The sequence below is a fragment of the Eptatretus burgeri genome, chromosome 15 (assembly GCF_056783735.1).
Source record: "Eptatretus burgeri isolate ZD-2024b chromosome 15, Ebu_testis_v1, whole genome shotgun sequence".
Classification (NCBI taxonomy): Eukaryota; Metazoa; Chordata; class Myxini; order Myxiniformes; family Myxinidae; genus Eptatretus; species Eptatretus burgeri.
In genome coordinates, this window is record NC_140975.1 from 55404203 (window position 1) to 55430921 (window position 26719).

At 43.9% G+C, this 26719-nt stretch overlaps 1 protein-coding gene across 2 annotated transcripts in view; it reads left to right on the forward strand.

The window, feature by feature from the left end:
- Positions 1–12923, forward strand: part of LOC147012212 (uncharacterized) — a 36840-nt gene extending 23917 nt beyond the window's left edge. Inside the window, exons 5-8 of one of the 2 annotated variants that reach the window (XM_085856050.1) lie at positions 4017–4165; positions 6110–6276; positions 10415–10518; positions 10613–11703. In XM_085856050.1, the coding sequence (XP_085712176.1) occupies positions 4017–4165; positions 6110–6276; positions 10415–10518; positions 10613–10694 (502 nt within the window). In that variant the 3' untranslated portion in view covers positions 10695–11703. The other variant, XM_085856049.1, reaches the window with a different exon arrangement.
- The last annotated feature ends 13796 nt before the right edge of the window (positions 12924–26719 follow it).

Here is a 26719-nt window from a genome sequence, read left to right on the forward strand (position 1 = left end):
ACTGATAAGGATGGTTATGAGGCATGAGTTGGTCCCCATGGGGGTGGAACTGGTGTTGTGGCAAAGCAAAGTAGATTGACCATGTACTCATGGTCGATGGAGGATGCTCCAGGATTGCAGGATCTACCAGAGTGCCACAGGCTTGTTGTAGCAACTCTGAAGTTGCATCTCAAATCCAGGAGAATGGTACCATCCCAGCCGAGGCTGGATCTTGGTAAGCTCAAGAATGAGAGAGTAGCTGAGGAGTTTGTGAACAAGTTGAGTGGGGATCGGGGGGTCTTGGTGTTTCAGGGGATCTTGAAAAGTTGTGGAGTGCCTCCAAGACTACCATCGTTGATGTTGCTGGTGGTTGTTTTGGAACCCACCACCAGACGAAGAGGAACATTGTCTCCAAAGGGACACTGGATACCATTGACCAGAGTTGCAGGGCCAGGCTTCATGGCAGAACTGTGCTGTTAAGGGAGTTGAGGCATAAAACTGTACGTTCACTGAAGGCAGGCAAGGAGGCCTATGTGCGAGGAATCTGTGAAGGGGTAGAGCATCACCTGTGGTCAAGTGATTATCACCCTGCTTACAGAGGAATTTGTGCATTGCGTTCCTCCAAGCCTGTCCATCAGTTTGCTTAAGTTTGAGCAGAGGGTGGTGAGCTCTTGAGAGGAGTCTGAAGTGAAAGCCGGCCGGGCTGGTTACTTTGAGTGGCTGTACCAGGCTGACCCACCAGCTCTTGAGTTGGATGTGAGGAATGTTCCTATCCATATTGTTGACCCTCCAATCAACTGTGAACCACTTTGTTTCTGGAAACACAGGCTGCGGTGAACAAGTTAAAAGGGGGTAAAGCTCCAGGGATATGTGGCATCAATGCTGAACTTCTCAAGGCTGGTGGAAATGCTGCACTTGTGTCCTCACATGCAATTCTGTGCTCTGTTTGGAGCACAGGCATCATCCCAACTGACTGGAAGAGGGGCCTTGTTGTGCCTATCGGGAAAGAGAAGGGTGATTGCCAGGACTGCAACAACTACTGACTGGTGACACTGCTCTCAGTACCAGCCAACGTCTTTGCTTGGATAATTATTCATAGGGTTCACCACCATCTGTTTGAGCATCAGCACACATAGCAGTCAGGCTTTACACCAAAAAGGTCAATGACTGACCGTATCCTTGGTCTTTGGTTCCTCACTGAAAGCAGATGAGAGTTTCAGCAGGGTCTGCTCACAGCCTAGGTTTATGTCAGTAAAGCATATGATTCGTTGAATCAGGATGCCCTCTGGAGGATTTTCGGTCTTGGTGGGGTGCCACCAAAGTTGATCAATCTGATTTCTGAACTATACTCTGGTACTGAGAGTGCTGTGAGGTGTGGAGATTTCATCTCTGACTTATTTCCAGTTTTTACTGGAGTTCGTAAGGAGTGTGTACTGGCATCCATACATTGCTGCAGAGCATCGTTTAGGAATGTCAGTCACTGACCTTGATTTTGCAGTTGATGCAGTTATCTTTGCGGAGACTCTGGATATCCTGATGGGGGCCTGCCAGACACTGAATGAGGAGTTGGAGACACTGGGTTTACGGATCTTGGGTCAAAACTAAGATTCAGGCTTTCAAAGACATATTGGATACTGTAATCTTGTCTGTTCCTGTTTGTGGTGAGGATGTTGAGGTCACAGAGAGATTCACTTACCTTTGCAATGCTGTTTATATCTCCATAAGTTCTGTGCCAGAGGTTGCTAGACCTCTGGGTCAGGCCTGCAGAGTAATGCATTCACTGGATTATGGGGTGTGGCACTGTCAGTACCTATGCAGGAGAACAAATGTCTGTGCCTTCAGAAAGTATTCGCATCCCTTGACTTTCACACTTTGTTGTGTTGCTGTTTGAATTTTAAATTGGTTAGATGGAATTTTTTTGTCACCGATCTACACAAAATACCCTTTAATGTCAAAGTGGATTTTTTAATTTTTTTTAGAACTCTTTACAAATTAATTGCAAATCAAAAGGTGAAATGTCTGGCATTAATAAGTATTCAACCCCTTTGCTAAGACACTCCAAATTGAGCTCAGGTGCATCCATTTTTCTGTGACCATCCTTGAGATCTCTCTACAACTTGATTGGAGTCCACCTGTGGTGAATTCCATTGATTGGTCATGAATTAGAAAGAAACACACCTTTCTATATAAGGTCCCACAGTTGACAGTGCATGTCAGAGCAGAAACTCGACCATGAAGTCCAGGGAACTGTCAGTAGAACTCCGAGATAGAATTGTGAGGAGGCATAGATCTGGGGAAGGGTATAAAACAATTTCAAAAAAAAATTGTTCTAAATTCAGATTGAGACGAAATTTTCATTACAGGACTGCACCCTCTGCCGTACCATCTGCCATCCCTCAGACCGGCAAGCAGCAGCTTCTTCGCTCTCTACATATCTGGATAAAATCACAAATTTGTCCAACAAGTGGAACATGTCTTTCAATCCTGAAAAATCTCACACTCTCATGATGTCTCTCCGAAACGACCATCTGGAATCCCCCCCCCCCCAATCTACTTTCTCAACAATCCTCTGGAAGAAGTCCTTTCATTCAAGCTTCTGTGTCTAACTATCTGCCAGGATCTTTCTTGGGAAAGCCACATTTCCAACCTGGCCTCCAAAGCCAGTCACCAACTGGGAATCCTCCATTGTGTAAAGTCCTTTCTCGGCCCACCTGAGCTCCTGACCACGTACAAAGCTTTTGTCCACAGCCTGATGGAGTACTGTTCTCGCCTCTGGGCTGGTGCTCCTGCCTCTCACCTTTCTCGGCTTCACGCTGTGGAAATCAAGGCTTTTCGGATCATTGGTATCTCCCACAATGAGGCTGAGTCTTTGGACCTCTCACTCTCTCACTGCAGGCAGGTCAGTGCTCTTTCTGTCTTCCACCATCTCCTCTCTGCTATCGCCTCCTCCCCCCGCCCCTTGCTCTGTCAACGACATGACCCCCCCCCAATATTTCCGTAGGGCACTCAAGGTCCGCCAGCAACCCCCTTCTGGTAAAACTACCAAAATCACGAATCACTGCTCACCTTCACTCTTTCATTCCTCTTTTTCTCCCGCCTTTGGAATAAACTCCCATACTCTCTTCAATCCCATTCTTCCCTCTCGGCCTTCAAAACAACTGTTCTCCACCACCTCTTATCTTCTCCCATCCAAAACCACAATCTTTTCTACCCCCGTTAATCCACCCCAAACCCACCTCCTTCAAATTCCCTGCTTTTCTTCCTGAATGTTCTTGTAATGTCCATCTTGTATTCCCCACCATCTTGTTCCCCACTCCATCCCTCTCCCGTCCACAGATCTCCTAATGTGTCTGTTCCCCACTGTTTTGTCCTTCCCTCTCCCACCCCTCTTGTTTCCTGCCCCCCTTGTTGTGTGTTGTGTGTTAGCTCTCATACGAGCCTCACCAATGTTTCCAAAAAAAAAATAATAATTCTATTGAATAATAATGAAAAACGGCATGGGTCAGTGTCAGGTGTCCAATCAAAGCTGGGTTGCATTATAGCGGGACATGTGGTACCCAGTCATCAATGCTTGCAGTTATAAAGTGGCAGGTCTAATTATGTGTCTTATTACTTACGTAACACACCGGTCCACAAACGTCACACAAAACAAGTCCTGGTGAGGGTCTGCAATCTCTGATTGCTACTTTTCTTGTTTACAATTGCTATTATATAGCAGAGTGGACACTTATCCAATCAAGATATTTCAGTTTTGTATTTCAAATTAATTTTCTGAAATTTGTGGAATTTGTTTTTCACTTGGAAGTTGTGGGTTATGATGTGTAAATAAAGGTGGGAAAAGTCTGATTTCATGCAATTTAATTCCAGGCTAAAAGGTAACAAAAGGTGAAAATTTTTCAAGGGGGTGTGGACGTTCTATAGGAACTGTACGTACACATGTTGTTCCTCATTGTTTCACATCTCACACGTAAGAAACCTTTCGAAACTTTTCGCATCGTCAAACATGTTGGTGTGATTTTTTTTTGTCTTCCAACCAGCTGCACGCATTTTAATGATCAACAGAAGAGTCATGTTAAAACATATGATTGTGAAGGTTTCCGTGCCCGATACATCACCTTGGTGGGCAGACAATGGATGTCGGTGTGCACAGTGAAAGCATCCAGCTTACCTCTCTCTAACTCCGAATGTAAGCTGAACAATTCCACAACAATTGAGATTGAATGGTTTGTATTATCTACCAGTAGGAAAATTACCCATCCTCACTCACAGGAAAAGTTTAAGTTAATCTATCAATTTAAATTATTTAATTTACTTTAAAAAGGTTAACTGTGATGCATTCTTGGCTTCACTCAAAGATAAAGCTCTGAGATACTTGTACCACCCACTGTGGAATGTTGGTGCAACATTGGGTGGTGGAAGTTCAATTTGTCTAAAATGTGGACTAAATATCCTGCTTACGAAATAAAATTTGACATCAACATTATTATCTCCACCACCAAAGGTGGACAAAGGTTATGTTTTCACCCTGGTCTGTCTGTCTGTCCGTCCGTGAGCAGGAATTTTCAAAACGTTGTGGACGGAATCGAACGAAATTTGGTGGAGAGTTTGGGTGCATGATGAGGATGAACTTATTAGATTTTGGTGAAGATCTGGATCCGGATACAAGAGTTTTAAAAAATGTTCTTCACCATTGAATGATAGGGCTAAAAACGATATGTAAAATTATATCTCAAAAACTTATGTACGGATTCGGATGAAACTTTGGTGGACAGGTTGGGTGTGTGACAAGGACGAATTGGTTCGATTTTGGTGAAGATCCGGACCTGGATCTGATAAAAAAAAATTTCAGTGATTCTTCACCTTTGAGAGATTTGGCCAAAACTATATTGTATACCACGATATTTCAAAAGGTTGTGGACCTTTTATGACAAAACTTGATGGATGAGTTGGGTTGGTGACAAGAACAATCTGATTATATTTTTAACATCTTGATCCAGATGCGGCCTGTCAGTGGGACACAAAGCATAAGCTGTTCAGCCTGGCGGTGGTATGTGCTCTACCGAGTGCTGTTCTAGTTCATGCCTGTTCTCCTGTCATTTTAAAATAGAATGTTGAGTTGTTTCAAATAGTGTGGGAAGCGGCCGTCATAAACAGGAGACAGCCAAATGCATGGACAGACACCACTGTTCACAATATATAATAGATGACTTCCCTTCCAAGGAACTTCAATTCAGAAAGTGACCATTCAGCCAATCAATGCTGCACAATGGTTGTCAACCTATGACAGTTTTTTGTGTCCAGAGTCAAGGTTCGGTTGATGGAAGAGCTAGAACACTGAACAAATTAGGATGCAACATGACAAAAGGAACAACAGAGAGAGGGGGAAACACCAACAGCAGAGTGGAAAGACAAAATAGAGGGAGACTTGAACAAATAATGGGTGTGGGGAGGAATGGGGTCTACAAGATGGATACAGAAGGAAACTTCTTACCACCCCTTATTCCCCCCCCCCTTTTCAACCCATCTTTCTGCCACTCCCCTCAATCTCCCCCTTCTCTCCCCCCCCTCCTCTCTCTCCCCTCCCCTCTCACCCCCTCCTCTCTCTCTGCCCCGCTCCCTCTTCTCCCTCTCTCCCCTCCCTCCTCTCCCTCTCTCCCCTCCCTCCTCTCCCTCTCTCCTCTCCCTCTCTCCTCTCCCTCTCTCCCCTCCCTCTCTCCCCTCCCTCCTCTCCCTCTCCTCTCACTCTCTCTACAGCTCCTCCTCTCCCTCCCTCTCTCTACCTACTTTTTGCGAAGGACATCATGGGGATCTTTAACATCCACCACCGAGTGCCGTTTTAGAAAGTGTTTGCAGCTAAAGCGAATGCCGTATGGTAAATATGTTTGTGTAAGTATATGATGCTCATTGTTTTATTTCAGTCATGGCATCCTCGTTGCTTTGACCTGTTTGGTTTTGTCATCTTGCATCAGCAACTATTTCTTCCAATATAACCAAACTAATAAAAGTTTTTTTGTTTCTCGTGATACTGAGATTGTTATCCTCATCATATGTGAGGTGCAAAGCGCCCTTTGTTTGATATTTGATAAAACTTTCCACCATTTTGTACATTTCCTCCACAATGCCCCATCAGACAATGTGGTGTATGGAAAGGCTTCTCAGTCCAGTACACTGAGAGAGAACACAGGTCCAGAAGAAGCTTTCAAAAAGAACATTGACCTATCCTGCCCAGCATTCTGCTCCATCACAGGAAGAGAGTGGGAGCCCTGGTGGATTTTGGACCTGTACTACCCCCAACAGGTTCCTTTGAAAACCAAATTGCAATGATTTATCAATGCATTTTGAACGAACGTAATATTTACAACATAGTCACAAGCCTTTTATTGTAATGGATATTGGAAGACCTTTAGTTATTTTTCTGGCCATCATTATTATTTTTGTTGTTATAATATCACCTAAATAGCTTAGGCCTCAGATATCCAAAGTTGAACACCAGGGTATGCATTTTGACCTTGACTTTTAATTGACCCTTTTTCTTGTTAACCCATTTTGTGGAAGACCATGGGTCAGGTTGTGTTCCCTGAATAAGCTTTTTCATAATTAGGGATTACTGCCACATAAGTTTTTGTTTTGACAAAGGTTTGTGTTCATATATAGCTGAAAATGCACCCACCGTCTGGTTGTCCTCAAAGCCCTTGCAAACGAGGTCACACCGACCTACGTATGACCTGATCTTTGACTTATTTTCAATCAATTTCTTACCCTTCAATGTGATGATGCACTGTATCTGTCCAAGAAGACTGGCTCTGAGCTGGCTCCCCTGCCTCTCATATTGCTAAGCTTGATACCATGGAAACCAAGGCCTTTAAGGTTATTGGAATCTTCCGCGATGAAGCTGAGTCTATGGGCCTATCACTTCACCATCACAGACAAGTCGGCGGTCGTTCTGTCTTCCACCGACTCCTTTCTGGTCTTCCACACTCTTCTCTTTCCGTGCTTTGTCCACCCCTGTTTTCTGCAGGACTCACACGGTCCACCATCAAACCCCTTATAGGTGAAACTACCTAAATCCTGGATCACTGCTCACCTCCACTCATTTGTACTGTATCTCTTTTTTCCTACCCGTGGAACAAACTTCCACATCATCTTCAATCTCATTCTTCCCTCCGGGTCTTCAAGACAGCTGTTCACCACCATGTCAGATTGTCCCCAATCACCATGATCTTTTCTATCCTCGTTAACCCCACCCCACCCCAATCCCCCCTCCTTCCAAATTTCCAGTTTTCCCTCCTGAGAGTTCCCTTCTGTATCCATTTTGTCCACTCCATGCATCCGCTCCTACCCCCATTCCTCCACACACCCATTGTTTGACTGCCTCTCCTGTTGGTGCCCCCCCCCCCAACGTTCTCCTGCTGTTCCTTTTGGCCTGTTGTGTCCTGATCCATTCAGTGTACTCGTAATGGCCCTTCCACAAGCCTTGAAAAGTTGCCCTTCCACTATGTATACAAAAGAAAAAAAGGAGCAAGCTAGGATCACTCACCTATTTGTGGGCATGTCGTAACTACTTATTTTGCTAATCAGGTTATAGTGACTCAGTTACCCTCACCAGAGGAGAGGTCTGTTTGTCTGTCTGTTTATTTGTTTGTTTGTTTGTCCGCACACAACTTTATTATTTTTCTCTGCAACCGCTTGTACGATTGAGACAAATTTTCACCTTCGGAGCAACTACTAATGTAGAATGTTCTAATGATAATTATGACATCATAGGTCACATGGTGTGGCAGCCATGTTGGAAAAAAGAAAAACTATGGACCTCTGTATCTCCAAAACCGCACCAAGGAAAAAAATTGAAACTTGGCACCTGACATGGACTCCTCATGGGGAATAAGTGTGATTTTTTAATGATGTCGTAGGTGCTTTCGTTATGACGTCATAATTGCATACATACTCGTAGAACGCTATATCCGTTCAGTATGATAATTTTTGAGGGTCATCTAGGGATAAATTGAACCACAGAAAAAAAACATTGATGACATCATCGGTCACATGGTTCGGCAGCCATATTGTTTGTTTTTTTAAACCTTCAAAAATCTTCTCTGAAACGGCTGAACATATTGAGGCAAAACTTTACAGGTATGACCGCCTATCCATGAGGAACAAAATGTTTACACATATGACGTCATCGGTCACATGGTTTGTCAGCCATATTGGATTTACTCAAAAATCTCTAGAATGACAAGACAGATCGAGGGGAAACTTCACACAAATGTTCCTCAAGCCTTGGGGATACCAGGGTATTCACGAATAATTGATGTCACATGGTCTGGCAGCCATATTGGATTGAGCAAAAATCTTTCAAAAATTATTTCTCTTGAACCACCTCATCAATTGACATGAAACTTCACAAGTATCATCGAACACCATTGCTGCATTATAGGGTGAAAATGGTGACATCATATGTCACATGGTTTGGTGGCCACCTGGGATAGAAAACGCACCTATCCGATAAACACGAAACTTCAAAAGCATAATCCCCTACCCAATTTGAGGGAGAATATAAACTTATGATGTCATCTATCATATGATTCAGCAGCCATATTGGATTGAAAATTAAAAAGTTTAAAAACATTCTCTTCCAGAATGGCTGACCAGATCGAGGTGAAATGTTACACCTGTGACTGCCTATCCATGATAAATAAAAAATATCTACCCCCTTTTTGACGTAGGTCGCATGGTTTGGCAGCCATATTGCATTTACCCTAAAACCTTGATTTTTAAATCTCCAGAATGGCTTGACAGATCGAGGTGAAACTTTACACTCATGGTTCCCAAGACTTGTGGATACCAGTGTGTTCACAAGTAATTAACGTCACATGGTTGGGCAGCCATATTGGATTGAAGGAAAATATTAAATGTTTTCTCTGGAACCACATCCTATTGAAGCGAAACTGCAAAAGTATCATCTAACACAATTGCTGCATATAGGGTAAAAATTATGACATCATAAGTCATTTGGTTTGGCAGCCATCTTGGATAGAAAAACACACCTTATCCGATTAAGACGAAACTTCACAAGCGTGATCGACTACCCAAATAGAGATGGAATATAAACTTATGATGTCAGAGGTCATGTGGTTTGGCAGCCTTATTGGATTGAAAATTTAAATACCCTTAAAAATCTGCTCCTCCAGAATAGCTTACCAGGTTGAGGCAAAACTTTACAGGTATGACTGCCTATCTTTGATGAACAAAAATATCCATCCCTTTTTTGACATAGGTCATATGGTTTGGCAGCCATATTGGATTGAAGGAAAATATTAAATAATATTTTCTCTGGAACCACTGCGTCAATCAATGTGAAACTTCCCAATTATGATCTTGTAGAAATTGGGAGTGCCATTTCAACCCCATTGGCCGCATGGTCTGACAGCCAGAATTATTTAATTGTTTGAATGTGAGAGCTTTTTTTTTTGAATAAGGCTCACTTGGCTGCACCTGTATGGGTTTAAGGGTAGATACACAGTAATTCAATTGAAACTGACAAAGGCCCCAGGAAAAAGTCAACTGCATACTGAACGTAATAAATAGATGGAACATGGCCCGTTACCAGGTCGACAACTTGTCAATCCCGTGTTGTAGAGAGACATGTGGAGCCTCGTTAGACTCGGGGGAGTCCCGGTTTACCCTGTGGACCCATGGTGTCAACATTTATTACTTCGTGTTCAGGTTATTTAAACACCAATTCAATTGATACCGACTATGTATTCAGGAAAAAGGGTTAACTGCGTATGTAATAAATCGATTGAATGTGGTGTGTTACTTGGTCCATAACGCCATCAATTCCTCATCACAGAGAGATGTGTTGGCTTCGTATGACTCGGGGAGTTCCAGATTACTCTGTGAACCCATGGTGCGGACATTTATTAATTCATGTTCAGGTTATTTAAATACAAATTCAATTGATACCGACGATGTTCCCAGGAAAAATGGTCAACTTGTGCACGTTATAAATAGATTGAATACTTCATGTTACTCGGTTCGTAACTTGTCAACCCCATGTTGTATTAACGCCTGAATCACATCAAAGATATCCCACCTAACGTTTTGACCCGCTCATGTTTAGTATCCCGTTTCGACATGTTCCCGTTACCCATTCCCTTATTGCAAATAATTAATCGGACATAATCCATAACTTTGTGTGTAATGTGATCCTCTGTGTTGTGTTGAGTTTTATGCACCCATCATTTTGACAAGCTTTTCCCCTAGTTATTTAAAACGAGCTCAAGTTTAATAAAGCCGTAAGTGTGAAAATAAATCCTTATGTATGGAAGGGAATGAGAAAAAGAAACGAGGAAGAAGCAGAAATATTAAAATGAATAAATGAACAATAATTATTTTGAGAGAATGACTGATACCTCTCATTATCACTTGTGAGCAGATATCCAAGGTCCTTCTGCAGAACAACAATGGTCTTCAAGGAATGCGATTCTTTAATGTGAATCTGTTCGTCAGTCCATTTTACGATATCCACGAAGGCTCGATGTGGGTATCACAATGACTGAATTACTCTATACATACTTCATTCCTGACTTTTCCTGTAATTTTTTTTCATAATTGTTTTATGTTTATCATGCAGTACTAGCAAAGAGATCGTCCTTATGGGTGGGAGGAAAAGGAAGAAGGACTTGGAGTACGTGTTTACTATAGTGCAACTGTAAAACTCACAAACAAACTCGAGACGTAATAGAACACAATACCCCTCACTGTGTTCAAGTATATACAGGAGGGCCTTGCTGTTTGTGAGGGTTACATTCTTGAAAATCCCTGTGAACTGCAAATCCACGAATTTAAGGGATAATGGGGAAATAGGGTTAGGGACTTCAGCTTAAAATTTGTCCAAACTGTACCCTCAATTAACGTGTTTATGCATTGTTTTTGTGCTATTTATTTTCATGAATAAAAGAGTAATTAAGAACATGAAATAGAGTATTATTTTCCTGTATTCAGAACCTAAAATAAAGTTTATTTTCTTGGCATTACTAAGATCATAAAACTTACCTTTATTAATAATGATGATAAACTTCATCCAATAATGCAATAATGATGTTGATAATGGTTATGATAAAGATGAGTTGATGAAGATGGTGGAAATGATGATGGTGGAAGGTTTTGAGGGGGTTATTGTGTTGATGGCCCATTTTAATTAGGCAAATAAATGTGGAAAATACTTCACCAACACATAATTATTTGTGTGCATTGACCACAACCACTGCCTCAGTACATTCATTGTGATGGAGCATATCTACGAAGGGAAAACCCACAAATGGCATGGCCCTCCTGCACTTCAATTTCAATAAAATAATGATTTTAAAGAGCTTTTAAAAAAATCCGGAAGTTTAGAGCGACTGAAGCAGTCTTATACCAAACTACCCTTATACACTGTAATAAGACAATGTTGAATCGCAATTTAGGAAATGGAAAAGTATATAGTAAGTGGAAGTAATGATAAAGATTGCTTGATCTCTCTCCAAATGCCATCTTCTTATTTGCTTTGCTATTCCACATAGTTAAAAAATAAAAAATAAAAAATAAAAAACTTCATGTGAACCTTTGAAAAAAGCTTGAGATCAAAATCAAACTTTCTCAACAATTATTTACTTGCTTCACAATAAATTACTCAACAATTTCATTATTTATTACATTTATTTTCCACTTCTTCCTCATTTCTCCTTAGGTGCAGTAAAACCATCTTTATACCACCTGGAAAAAACAGCACCTTCAATTGTAAAAAACACATTTTGAACCGCTATATAAAACTTAAAATTCCGAACCGGGTTGACCATATGATCCTTTGTGGGATCGAGGTGGAAGTGATCATTTGAAATATTCTCCATTCAGGATGTACAATATAAGCCATGCACATGATTATTTGGGGGAGATTACTTTGGGTAAATATTATTGATGATGATAATTTTATATATACCACACAGTCATACCTGATATCTTCCTGGTGAAAGCATTGTGTACATCGTAAGTCAATATATTGTATATGTTTAAAATGATGATGTTACCTGTAAAATTTCATTCAACGGATGTTGAAATGTGTTTAGTGATGATCAGAATTTTGATTCCCTCATGTGTGTATGTATATGCATTCACAATGCAGCATAGTCTCAAGGTGTACACACTTGCTTTTAGGCAGTCTCGTCTGGGTTTGAATCTTGATCGAGCTAATTAAACTGTCACCCTGGTGTTTTGCCTGCAGGGCAATACATCAATGTGTGTGCTTTTCTTAGGAAGGACATTAATCCGGAGGACCCATATAACAGAAATTGTTGGTGGATGTTAAAGTTCCCACTGTCTTTCGTTGAGTGGGCGAGTTACCACTGGCACGCTGAACAAATTCAAAATTATTCACACCCTCAATCGATTGTCAGGCCAAGCCAGTCGAGTTGTTCATAAAAATGTTGGCTGATCCCACATGAAGATGGGAATAATTGAGACAGTAGTAGTAGTACGAGTAGTTGTAGTCGTGCTTTTGTTATAATTGCCACAATTCTCTTTAATGTTGCTTGCTCTCCTCACCCCTGCGAGTCAGGTCAGGACTGCAGGAGGTAAGGTGGATCATTTTAAGAGAAAGCAGCACCAAGAGAGAGAGGGGGGGGGGGAGAAAGAACAAATTACCAAAATAACACATTTATATGAATAAGAACAAAGTGCCTTGTAGAGAGAAATGACAAAGTGCTTCATTTGTGGCCCAAGTTTCCTTAAAATTTTGAAGTGTTACCATATTCTGCCGCCTTATATTCTGAGACGATGCGTGAGCTTATCAAGCCTTTCAGGCTCACAGCACTGTGTTCCACCACATTCCTTTCAATTTTTGCCTTCCTCGTTTTATATATTGCCATCTTTGCACAAGTTAAAATAAAGTTGACAAGGAGATCTCATGACTTGCTCTGCTTCTTAACCGGGTGTCTGATGATTAAGAGTGTTGGTGAGAAGTGAAGCCAGAAGCACAAAAGTAAGTTTATCATCAGTAAGTAAATTGGCTGAAGATGGTGACATTGTAGGGACATGTGAAATACCGTTTCTCTTTCACCACAAAAGCAGCATTCCTCTGGAACGTTTGTGAAATGCCACATCATGGCTCCAGAGCTTAAGGCACCATGCAGCAATCTCCAAATCAAGTCCGCCATTGGGTGAAGATAGAGTGAACCCCAACGTGGATGACTTTGAAAAGTAAGTGGAAGAATCTCATGCCAGGGAGTATCCTGTCGGGTTTCTAGAGCCATGTAGTGGAGCGAGTGCATGACCAGCAGGTATATAACACTATGTTCTTCCTCGATATCCCACAGAATGACATTTCAGCTGTGCCATGGGGCCAACCCATGTTGTATGCGGGTGGTGGCTGAGGGAGCTCGCAATGTCGTGGTTCGATTTTAAAGTCGCAGCAACTCCAGCCCATTCACGATTCATAGGCATGTTTACAGTACTTTGATATATCTTTTGTAAACAAAACTGCTCACGAAATAAAGGACTGTGTAATTAACCTGAAGGAAAACAAACGTTGAAAAAAAGAACACGATTTTAAGAAAGCAAACCAAACGTTTAAAAAACGCGGTTTTTTAAGAAACTCCGTTGAAGCAAACACTACTCAGCTCATTCACAATCTTGTGATATTTAGTACAGTAAAGGGTCATTAAGCAATAAACAAAAGGAATTCAAAACGATGTTTTATCAATAACGCCACAGGTCGAGCGTGGAAAACTAGCCCTACACGGGCTAGGCCGTACAGCTAGGCCTCAACACATAAGGTCTAATTAAACAATCAAAACACAAAAATAAAATAAACAAATGAACCAACTCGGTTCAGATAACCAAAATAAAACAAAAATATTAATAGAACTGGAGTAGTTTGACTATTATGAAGAATAGTCGAAACAACTCGAGGAGCAGCGAAAATACGTGGCAACTCGAAGACAGACAGACAGACATATATATATATATATATATATATATATATATATATATATATATATATATATATATATATATATATATATATATATATATATATATATATATATATATATATATATATATATATATATATATGGAGCTGTTGAACAGCTACCAAGATGAAAGCAGCCATTTTAATAGGATTACCTTTTCTTAAAATTGAATGTAGCATTTAATTGAGGAAGCCAAAGCATTTAAGATGCTCTCAGTAAGCTACCATTTTTGACTGTTGGTAATCAAAGCAAGTCGGCTCGCTCTCTCTCTCTCTCTCTCTCTCTCTCTCTCTCTCTCTCTCTCTCTCTCTCTCTCTCTCTCTCTCTCTCTCTCTCTCTCTCTCTCTCTCTCTCTCTCTCTCTCTCTCTCTCTCTCTGTCTCTCTGTCTCTCTGTCTCTCTGTCTCTCTGTCTCTCTGTCTCTCTGTCTCTCTGTCTCTCTGTCTCTCTGTCTCTCTGTCTCTCTGTCTCTCTGTCTCTCTGTCTCTCTGTCTCCCTGTCTCCCTGTCTCCTGTCTCTTTGTCATGCAGCTGAACATCTGGCTTTCTTGTTGGCCCTTGTAACAACATTCTTTGAGCCTTGGGCTCAGAGAAGCCCAATCATAAATCAGCACTGTTTTGGTATAGTTCAAAAGGGAACATCTTGTAGCAGAATGAGACGATAATATATATTGTGATAAAGATCTGCCTGATCAATTACAGATCTTCTTGCTTGTGAAAAGATAAATGCTTTGTCAGGCCAGGAGAGAATATTTGCTGGGGTGTTGTTACTTTCAAAGAAACCAGATGAGCAGGAAAAGTATATATAAAGTAAACCAAACTGCTTGCGGGCCAGAGTTTGACTGAGCTGGTATACTGAAGGTATTCTGTGCCTTTCTACTCTCGTGTAGACTTTTGATGCGCATTAAACGCTCTTCTCTACGACGATTGGTGTAGTCATTGCTTGATTGCAGACCCTGATCTCGTCATTTTGGCGTAGTTGGCAAGGGGGTAAAAACAGAGCAGAAGAGGGGAACTTCTTGCTTGGTGAGACAAAAAGAGGACAGCAGCCGGCCGGCTTAAAGATAAGGTAAGAACTGCCTCTTTTTCTCGCACCGGGACATACAGGTTCGCTGCTCTTTGTGATCTGTACTTATCTTAAAAGAACGAGAAAAGAGGGAGCTTTGTGCGCATCAAAAAGGATACCCCCGGGGGGGTTAAGTGTTCGCAGGGGGGGTTGCAGGTGATGCTTACAGGCTCATCTAAGAAATCCCTGGAGAACAATGTCTAAAGGGGAGATTGCAAGGTACAAACCCTGGGAGGGTAATCTGAGAAATCTCCAAGAGACAAGGTATTTCTGTGGGAGATTGAGGACGTGGAAGGTGTGCAAGGGAGTGTGAGGGTTCGTGGAAAGGTGTGAAAGACACTCAACCCAACCCGAGACCACCCCAGGCAAAACACTGACCAGTCCAAGAATACTCTAGAAATGATTCAGGGAAAGTGGGAAAATAAAGCTGTAACAGAAATTATGGACCAAGGTATTGTGATCAATTAGAATAATGTTATGAATGAATATAAAAGTACCCATATGCATTCCGAGAATAAGATTCGTTAAGATATGCATATGTGAATAAGCCCGAACCAAACTTGAAGCTTGTAAGATGTGTAGGGAAGAAGCATGACAAACAAATAATGTTGGAAAAAGAAAAAAGAAAAGTTGTAAGTGTTAAGATTAAAAGAATAAGTTGAGAAAACACCTTGCCCCACCCGTGCAACTGCAGTGCACAGAGCGGGGAAATCAAGAGAGAATACCAGGTAACCCATCTGATGGTTACCTTAATCCGTCGAGGTTGTGTCCAAACCTGGAAGGTACGAGGTCGCTGGCCACGACTTTTGCCTTCCCGGTGAGGAGGTGGCGGGAAAACGCAGGCGGAAGGGAAGGTTACAGTGCAGCAAACTCAAAATCGGTAAAATATCCATTAAAAGAACAGGAATTGAGATTAGTTCTGATGTGATAATAATTGGAAATTTAAAGCGAGGTGCTGAAAGAACAGCAGACGAAGCTCGGCTGCTCGTGAAAACGATGTGTGGAAATGGAAGGTGGGAGGGAATGATAACCCACATAGGGAAGGATGCCCCATGGTGAAGTGGAGGAATGTGTGCGCATTGCCTGAAGGGTAAAGGTGGGGGTCGTGTTCCTCTTTGAGAGTTTTTTAACGACTCCAAAACGAGTCAACGGGAAAATTTGTGGCAGATGTGCCGAATAAAGCCTTGATTGTGATCTCCAAGTCCAGGAGTCCATACAACACGAATTAAATTGGGAATTATTTAATCGCGGTTGGAAATAAATAAAAGGTAATTTAATATAGAGTCAAATAGTTCTGAAATATGTTTAAATTGATTTGTATACGTTTTGATGTGTGGGTCGAACGTATGTACACAGTTTGTTGTGGATGTGGAGATGGGGAGAGACGCGGGACCAAGGTGCGAAGGAAGGAGGGGTAGGATAAAAGGTGGGGGCGAGCTGTGTCGAAGTGCACATGCTGTGCCCAGAGGCGTGCTGTGTCTTCACTCGTCGGTGAATGAAACAATGACATCCAAGAACCAGGACAAAGACATTAGGCAAGCTGCAGAAATGCTTTTTGGGGGAGATGACTCGTGGTCTTTGACACGCGGCCATTGCGGACCTTGTCACGGAGCATTAATCCTCTGCCTGGCGCGATCAAGTTTTTTTGTATGAAAGTGGACAGAGGAGCATGTTTGTTGTCCTTATATGAGCCTCTATCTGTCAGGATAAATTATTTGGATTAAAATTGACCATAAAAGCGGTTATCGTGCTAAATGTGTTGGTGCCCTGCTGTGAAGTGCGGGCTGTGCGCGATTTTTGCTTGGGAGAGTCGGGCTACGTGAAGTTTGCCTGAATACGGGGAGAAGCTTTGGAAAAGAAATATATTTTTTTAACCGAGTGAGGCACGGAAAATTATCAACACGGTTGGTTGCATCATTATTGTGAGGAGCTCAGTTTTACAATCAATTGTGGTTGGCATCTGTGGTTGAATGTACAAAGTAAGCCGTGTGTGGAGCCCTCGAAGGAGGGAGGGCTGTCCGGTGTGCGAGATGGAGTACGAAGCACGAGTGTGGTCAACATCTGGGCCGCATTGAAATCGGCCGTGCCGAGGGTGCTGTGTAAATTTTCGAAGCAGTTCATCCTGGCCTTGTAAGTTTGCAAGTACACATGTGCAAATGGACAAGACCATTGTGTGCTGGACCCTGAGTAAATTCCACAATGTGCCAACCCCCTACAGCCACCTGCACCTCCGAAGAGTGGAGGTATGGACGCTGCCCTTTGAGCTGTGCAGCCTCGGTTCAAATCTCAACGCAGCTCTAAACTGCCATCCTGGTGTTTCACATGCACTGCAAAGTTTGCTAACATCGGTTCGTGGACATTAAAGATCCCACGATGCTTTTTGCGAAGAGTTGGCAAGTTATTGCAGGCACTCTGAACATTAAGCTACAAAACTGCTGCTCGAACGTACAGGGGCACAGCTGCTGTCAGGATGGGCATGGGTCGGGACTCGAGTCGTCAGTTGTGTGCAGCACGTGGCGACAGATTAGTATCAATTGTCACAAGGACGTGTTCGTGCAAATGATGCAGTGTCCCTCCACTAATACACACATTGGAATAAATAATCTCACCGACCTGGGTGGAATGACAGGCTGAGTCAACCTCAGGAACCAGGGATACTGAGAGTCAGGAGTCGCCAAGAGCCACAAACAATAGACAGTGTGCTCTGACGGTTTGAAAGAGGAAATGCGAATCGTCCAAGTGAGGTGCGGAGTGTGTGTTGGGATTTACTTTAGGCTCATGTAAAAGATAATTGAGAATTTCGCAGATTTTAAAAACAATTACCATGACATGTTTGAATGAAGAATGAGTTAAAATCGCAACTGTGGCTGTGGACATAATAACATACACAACTCAGCCGGGAACAGAGGAAAATATTTTATTTTATTTTATTTTGGGCAGAACCGAATGCTTTGCAGAAGTGTGGTCCAAATGGATGAATGGATGATATCTGATTAGGCAGTGTTGGTTGACTCACTGCTAGAGTAAAATGTGGTAATCGAAAGATGTCCTATACTGGACATAACTGTCAGGGTATGGAGTGTACACTGAGAATAACATCTTGGAAAGTGATTCTGTGCTAATTGCGGTATGCAATCTAGCCGAGGGTGAAAGCATATTCCTGATATGTGTATACTGTACAGATGATACAATGTAGGGGAACTGTGGAAATAAGAGGATATTTAATGTCGCAAAGTGTGCTAGTCAAGAATAGTTAAATCAATAATAATATATTGAGCACATATGAAGAAGAAAAAAAACTACAACAACGACATCCTCCCTGGCTACCTTCCACCATCGGCCTTTTCGATGAGCATACGTGCCGAGCGCCTGTGGGGGAGTTATTTGGCAATCAACGCTACCTAACTACCTGGTGCTTGCAGCGGTATCGAGTTGCAGGTGCGAGTACCATCGAGCCGGATTGTCAAGGATTGCACGAGGCAGGAAGGTCCAAGGAAGCTTCTCACCTCCAGCTCACCTTCCCTCCGAGGGGGGAGTATCAATGAAGACCCAACGGGGTCCCTTTTTGGGGGGGGGTGTGTGTCTGGTGGGGGCCAGTCCTTAAGCAGCACCTGTATGGGTGCTTGTGTATAAATTTCCATTTATTTTATAGTCTAATGACTCTGCCCTTATGTGCTCCTTATGGGCTTCATGATGGTGCCCAGGGAGCCACTGGGTTGTCTGGACCGCCTGGAGAAGCGGGAGGCAGTGGAACTGTTGGTGGTTCAGGTCCTATCGGACCTCCAGGCCCGAGTGGTCATGATGGCATGATTGGCCCTCAGGGCAATGCTGGAGACAGGGGTCTGCAAGGGGAGTCTGCAACACCAGGACGCCAAGGGGCGATTGGGATAATTACACCATCAGGATCGTCTGGGTCAGTGGGTGAGCAAGTGGTGGGTGCAGGTGAGCACATGCATGTGTGGTGAAGGTAGTGGTGTGAACCCATGGGTCGGTTCGGGCAGGCAGAATTCACAACATCTTTGTTTACGTTGAGATCTGAATTTGTTGTCTTCTGACGTCAGCATCGGTTGGTATTTTAAAAACGCGTTTTTCATATCATAGCTGCCACCGTACCTGGGAAGGTTCTCTGTGCATTGTATTGTCATAATGGTAGACAGTGGGGCTATGTACGCTCTCTGATGACGACCAACTTATGAATGGGAAAGAAGGGTGCAGTTGGTGGAACTGACTCTACTGCTCCCTCTAGCGGTCGTGCTTGCTGCTGATACCCAGCCCCCACAACAAAGTGGTTACCCAAAAGGTGTTTTGCTCGTTTTGGCTCATAAAAATGAGCTGCACAAACAAAAGGGGGATGATGTAGAAGGAGGTGCTGAGAATATGGTACATTTAAGAACTTGCAGAGGTGGGAGAAAATCGAAAATTTGTAAAATCGAAAGTTTTGGAAGCAGCTATGTGTTATCAAATGTTTGTGGTGTGTGCTGCCTTTGGGCTGTTGGTTGCATCACTGGTTGGAGCATGACTGTGCTGCTGATGCGGTGTCCCTATTACCAGTGTACTGATGTTCATTTTTTTTTTTTGCCAGTCTTAAAGGAGTGACAGGCTGAGTTAGCCCTCTGGGGTTCGTTTAGTGGTAAATGAAAGTTTAGCTCAGGGCTCTGGGATCCTGGTCACCAATTTAAGGGCACGGCCAAACAGTACATATAATTATTGGTAGAATGTCTGTAAAATATATGGACATGTATAAATGAATATTAACTCTTGTGATGCGAATAAATATTGTGAAAGAGTTTGACAACAGGGTGTTCGAATGGAGGAACGTCCTAAAGATGCAGTGGACTGGACTTTTTCAGGTATTATTGGTTACCCATGGAGCTGTCAAGAAAAGGTAAGCCAATCATTGTTTCACGCATCTCATTGCAAAAGGATACAGGAAATCGAAAAGAGAAAGAAATGTTACTGGAGGTTTATGACAGATGTGGCAGTGTTTGATTAGCATGTGTATAATCGTGATAATATGGACAATAACAGATCGTGACATTTTGGGAATGTCATAGAGATCAGAATGTTTGGTAGGTCAATGTTAGGGGAAACAAGGAATGGGTTGTGACAGGGTGCACAGGGAAGAAAAAAGGCAAACATTGGGATCAATTGCATTCGGAAGGCGTAAATGGGAAAACACTTATCAGGCCCTGATATACAATTATGCATCTCGTGTGCCACGGGATGAAGGGGACAAAAGGCATTGTACGCCTGGAACAAGGCATATTGTTACATGAAGGGATAACTGGGACAAGGATAGAGATAAGAATACGAATAAATAATCTTGCAGAATCCCAGAAATCATTAATCGTATATTTCTGTGACCTAGCGGAACACCTAAGGAAGGTAACTGCAGAGTACCATGACTATTTTAAGGAAGAAGGGTTCAGATCATGGGTAATGGAAGTGTTTGGTGAAGGGGGAACATGGATATTCCACATATTGATCGTTGGCCTTATGATATTCAGTGTTATTGTCATCATGGCATAAAAGTAATGGTGTGTGTGTGTGTGTGTGTGTGTGTGTGTGTGTGTGTGTGTGTGTGTGTGTGTGTGTGTGTGTGTGTGTGTGTGTGTGTGTGTGTGTGAGAAAATTTACCACAGTGACACAATGGTGGTGCATGAAGTTCCCCTGGACCAACCATCTCTGAAAACCCAGAAAACGCAGAAAATGAAGAACCTAGTTTAAAATTAGTCGAGACACCGTGATGGTGGTATTATTTTTTTTGGGAAATATGAAAGTACAGACACAAGTGCTTTCGGGAGTAAACACTCTGCTTACACTCAAATTGGATGAGTGTCTCGAATTTCTTGTACCCATGACGAAGATGGAAAGAAATGTTATCTAAACATTGCCTTGTTGGAAAATGTTGGGACTTTTCTTTAAAATTTTCTTTCACTCTGGCCTGCAGTTTATAAAATTATATTCTTTTTGTTGGTTCATAAAGAACACAATATATAGATTCTTACTTGTTGTTTATAAAAATTATATTCTTGTTTGCTGATATTCTTTTTGTTAGTTCATAAAGAACACGATATATAGATTCTTACTTGTTGTTTATAAAAATTATATTCTTGTTTGCTGATATTCTTTTTGTTGGTTCATAAAGAACACGATAAAGAGCAAAAAAATATATTCTTACTGGTTGTTTATAAAAATTATATTCTTGTCTGCTGATTCTTAATTGTTTATAAAAAATTATATTCTTGTTCATAAAGAACCATAGTTAGTTGAAAATATATGTATCTTTTTGTGTGTGTGAAATAATTTTTGTGTGAGTTGTTTTTGAAAGGTAATTTTTTACTTCCTCATGACCTATATTCAAGTTATAATTGTTGAAATGTATCCACTATTCTATAGAGGGGTGGGGTATTGGTGGGCTGGTCGGAATGGTGGAGGGGGGCTTTTCTATGAAGCAAGAAAGTGCAGGCGGAGCTTTCGTGACGTAATGACCCACTTGGAGCTACTCATAAGAGTGGGCCACTTCTGGACGAGACTCCCTTTTACCACCTTGCCGCTCCATCAAGATCCCATCTCTAAAAAATATTATAATTGTGGTGTTCCTTTTCCACTATGTTTCTAAGTAACAGAGGGGCAAATGTGGAGCTGTTGAACAGCTCCCAAGATGAAAGCAGCCATTTTAATAGGATTACCTTTTCTTAAAATTGAATGTAGCATTTAATTGAGGAAGCCAAAGCATTTAAGATGCTCTCAGTAAGCTACCATTTTTGACTGTTGGTAATCAAAGCAAGTCGGCTATATCTCTCTCTGTCTCTCTGTCTCTCTGTGTCTCTGTGTCTCTGTGTGTCTGTGTCTCTGTCTCTGTCTCTGTCTCTGTCTCTCTGTCTCTCTGTCTCTCTGTCTCTCTGTCTCTCTGTCTCTGTCTCTGTCTCTCTCTCTCTCTCTCTCTCTCTCTCTCTCTCTCTCTCTCTCTCTCTCTCTCTGTCTCTGTCTCTGTCTCTGTCTCTGTCTCTGTCTCTGTCTCTGTCTCTGTCTCTGTCTCTGTCTCTGTCTCTTTGTCGTGCAGCTGAACATCTGGCTTTCTTGTTGGCCCTTGTAACAACATTCTTTGAGCCTTGGGCTCAGAGAAGCCCAATCATAAATCAGCACTGTTTTGGTATAGTTCAAAAGGGAACATCTTGTAGCAGAATGAGACGATAATATATATTGTGATAAAGATCTGCCTGATCAATAACAGATCTTCTTGCTTGTGAAAAGATAAATGCTTTGTCAGGCCAGGAGAGAATATTTGCTGGGGTGTTGTTACTTTCAAAGAAACCAGATGAGCAGGAAAAGTATATATAAAGTAAACAAAACTGCTTGCGGGCCAGAGTTTGACTGAGCTGGTGTACTGTAGGTATTCTGTGCCTTTCTACTCTCATGTACACTTTTGATGCGCATTAAACGCTCTTCTCTACGACGATTGGTGTAGTCATTGCTTGATTGCAAACCCTGATCTCGACATTATATATATATATATATATATATATATATATATATATATATATATATATATATATATATATATATATATATATATATATATATACAGATATACAGATAGATATTCAGATAGATAGATATTCAGATAATATATATTGTTGCGGTCTTCGCGCCCGCCGGCGTGCTGACGGCCACGTAACTCGAATCGCGGCACGTCGCCCACCGGACGGACAATCCAGTCGTGACCCTCTCGGACTAACGCCGGGAACCAGTCACGGGTGGACCTTTCGGTCTCACCGCGATCGAGCCAATCAGCCCCCGCGTGGGATAGGGTTGCTCGCCAAATTCGACCTACCTAAGTACCCACGCGGAGGGTAGACCGGGCGATCGCACCTCGCCGCAGGTCGACTTCGGACACGGGCCACTTAAGCGACCCGTTCCGTACTATCAGAATAACCGAGCGGTGTTATCGTCGACCTCGACGGTTCGATTAATTATCGGGCGTACTCAGCCCACTACCAACCCTTTACGTGAAGCAAGATGAGGGTTCAATGGGGGAAAAGACGAAGCGAAGCGGGAGAACAGTTCAACAATAAAGCACATTTATTCGCGGCACACGGGAAGCACACAAATACAATTCCACCAAAAGCACACAAAAAAAAGAAAACACTTCCATTTACACAAAAAGCAAATATAAAAGTGAAAACACAGTGCAGAGCTAATACCGACTACCGAGCACACGGCAACACTTATACAATTCTACTTCACAGACGGCGCCGACAACACATACCCAAAACCAAGGAAAAGAAACACCCTCAAGGATGAGGCGGGCCTGAGGCCGAGACCGGGTCGCGCCTACCCTTCTGGTGATGAGACGCGGAGCGGCGATGGCGCCTCACTCCGCGGGCCTCGCGGACAGTGTCAGGCAGGGGGTGGGAAAAGGGGCCCCCTTGGTCGCACTATCTCAGCGCGGGGGGAAACAGGAGGGGGTTGCTGATGCTCGGGGTATAGAGGATCTTTATTATCCCTGGTGTGCGTCTCCACCTCGGCCAGGTTGCGCTGCCGGCCTTCCTCGGGCGTGCAGCTCCCGGCACCGTCGCGAGCACCCCCTCGTCTGCCTTCGCCGCTGCCGCCTCTCCGCCTCTGGACTCTCCACCCTGGACTCTTCTTTGGGCTCTCCTCGTTCGACTCTCTTCAGCTTCTCCAGCTACTGCAGGCTTCGGGCTCCAGACTTCCACACTCCGACTCTCCACCCTCCGACTCCTTCTCGTTCCGCTGACTGACGAACACCGTCCTTTTATCCCCCCGTAGCTTCGCCTTTGACCCCTCCCTTTGACCTTTCACCTCGCTCCCCATTGGCCCGAGAAAAAGTGGGCGTGAAGGCTTTTGATCCACAAATTTGCATATATCGATCGTTCTGGAGGCGGGGCCAAATCGCCCTCGCTCACCGATTGGACGGCAAAAAGTGGGCGTGTGTCGTTTTTGATCCGTTTTTGAAGCACAAAATCCGTGATTTTGTACACGCTGTTCAACGTGCGCCCTGCACGAGTCCAACACCGGTACCCACAGCGGGGCAAGAACGGTGGCGATGCTACGGTTGCGAGGTGTGACGTGAAGGTCGTGGCGGTTGTGGTGAAGCGGTGTTGTGGTTGGTGGTTGATGTTGTGGTTGTGGTGGTAATCATGGCGGTTGGTCCAAAATAAAGATAGTAAAAGAAAAACGGCTATCCTGAAGAGTCGCAGCACGTATAAATGACATGTATTCCCACTAGACAACGGGTTTGGGCCTAACCACACATGCACTTACCGAGATACCTCACCTAAGGGACCTGAATGGTGGTTTGCGAATCTGGTAACCACAACACTACCCCCTCCCCTTTTTACAGACTCGTCCCGAGTCGTCAAATTTTCGTGTGCCATCATGTGTAGTTTTCCCCTAGTACATTTTACCTACGGATCCCTGAGTGCGACATTCATGGTATTCGTGTCCCAAAATAAATAACCTGAGGGCTGCGTAACTATCTAAACAAACTCACTCACACGGACGACTTAAATAAAATTGCCGGCGCTAAGACATACATGCCGGGGGCACACTCATATTTACAGTACATCTTAACCTTAACTTACAAATTTTACACTAAACCATGGCCCAGGATCACTGAACTCTGCAAAAGAAAAGCAGTTAGCAGGGAGCCAGGCTGCCCGCATGCAGTCTCTGGCTCAATCAATGCAGGTGACAGGGAACGTGGCTGGCTGCTCACACGCAGTCCAAGGCCTTCCCTTTTGAACTGAACGCAGTGAACCACAACGGTGCTTGGGCTGCACAAACGCAGTCTCCGTGCCAGCTCAAGTGGCACACGCAATGAGCACAACGAATGAATGGATGAATGGATGGACGCAAAACACGGTGCACGGGCTGCCACTGCAGGCCCGTGTTGTAGCTGCCAACAGGGCAGTTCTCGCAGCTTGCAAACTGTTGCCTTGATCCTGGCGCACATGGAAATGAACAGGGGGGGGCAAAGCAAAATTGAACGGGGCTGGTGAACGTGGGCAGTGGGCATGGCATGGCAAAGGTGATCAGGCAAACACAGCCCGCAGAAGAAGGCCGCTGCAGGCAAACACAGCCGGCAGATGAACTGGCCGGCACAGGCCTTGAAGTACCACAGCTGCAGATGATCCGGCCGGCACAGGCCTTGCAGCACACAGCCAGCAGATGAAGCTGGCCAGCTTTTGCCGTCAGTGGAAGTTGGTGGAGGGAGTGCGGTGGTGCTGGCCACTTGGAAGGCGGGCTCGGACCTACCTACCTGTCTCCCTCCCAACCTATCGCCTTTGCCTGTCACTGTACATACCCACTCCCTTAATTTGTGAAAAACCAATTTAGCCCCCACTTATTTTTTTTGTTGTTTTTATTTTTACTTCCCCACTATAAATCGTCCCCTAACCCCCTTTATCGTCCTTGTTCGGCTAACCTATCCTGTCACCTAGCCTACTCCCAACCCCTACGTTCCCTTCCCAGAGGGGAACAAGGGAGAGCTAACGTCCTGTGTCAAGGCCCAACGAAGCCTCAGAATGGCCTCCCCAGAGTTCGGCGATCTTTAACCAAAGTGGGTCCAGCGGCCCACAACGACAGCGAGGGGATGGATGGTGCGGAGGGGTACATCTCCTAATCTACCCTAACCATTTAACTGTTAAACTACCCCGGGGCTTTCAACAAGCGCCTCTCGCTTAAACTATTGGTTCTAACAACCCAGATTCCCGTCGCCTGTGTTGGTGTCCTCACAATTTCGGGCCTCGCCCCCCAATTTTCTCTCCGTGCCCTCACACGGTCTCCTGGCTGGGACACGTGGCTCCCTTTGGCAGGCACGACCCTCTGCCGAATCTCCCGCTATGGCACCCCCGGGCACTAGACTGCCTCCGAGCCTACCAGCTCCCTAACCCCGGGAGTGCCCCCATGGCACCTCCCCTGAAACGCACACGTGGCAGGCCGGCCTCCCGGGCCCCTTTCCGAGGGTCACCCGTGCCCACAACACTGCCCACGCGGCTAATGGCGCCCCGGGCCCCCGCACCAAGCAGGCGCACCCGTGCCCACTACTCTATCCCGGCCCCCCATGGGCCCATGGCCTACCGCGGCCGACTAGCCTAGTGCCCGGGGTACCCACTCAGCGATACTCACCTTTCGCAGCCACGCTCCCAAGCCCGTCAACAGGGCTCCTGCACCCCTCCAAATGGGTTTCGAGCCTACACTCCCACCAACAACAAAACGACCTCCATTTTTCAATTTGACTAACCCAGCTAACTCACTTTACTCTGACCCCGGGGTCCCTTGGGCGGGAGTCACTCCTCCCCCCAATCACTCATCGCACCATGCATTCCCCATTCGCTCCATACACACAGACCCGCTGGCCTCACTCACTCACCAAGTACTCACCTCACAACTCACCAACAACTCTTCAACACACTCACCGCTGAACTCTGCCATCCTTCTAACTACATCCCCTAACTAACTCGTGCTCCCACGTCGTCCCTTATACTACAGCACGTTCCTTTTAACACTACGTAGCTAAGCTACGTCCCCTCTATACATTCAAAGTCTGTCGCTGTCTCAAATAAATCATTTTATTTCCCAACCTAAATCTGACTACAATCCCTCTAACTAATCCATTCCACGGACTCCATGAGGACTTAC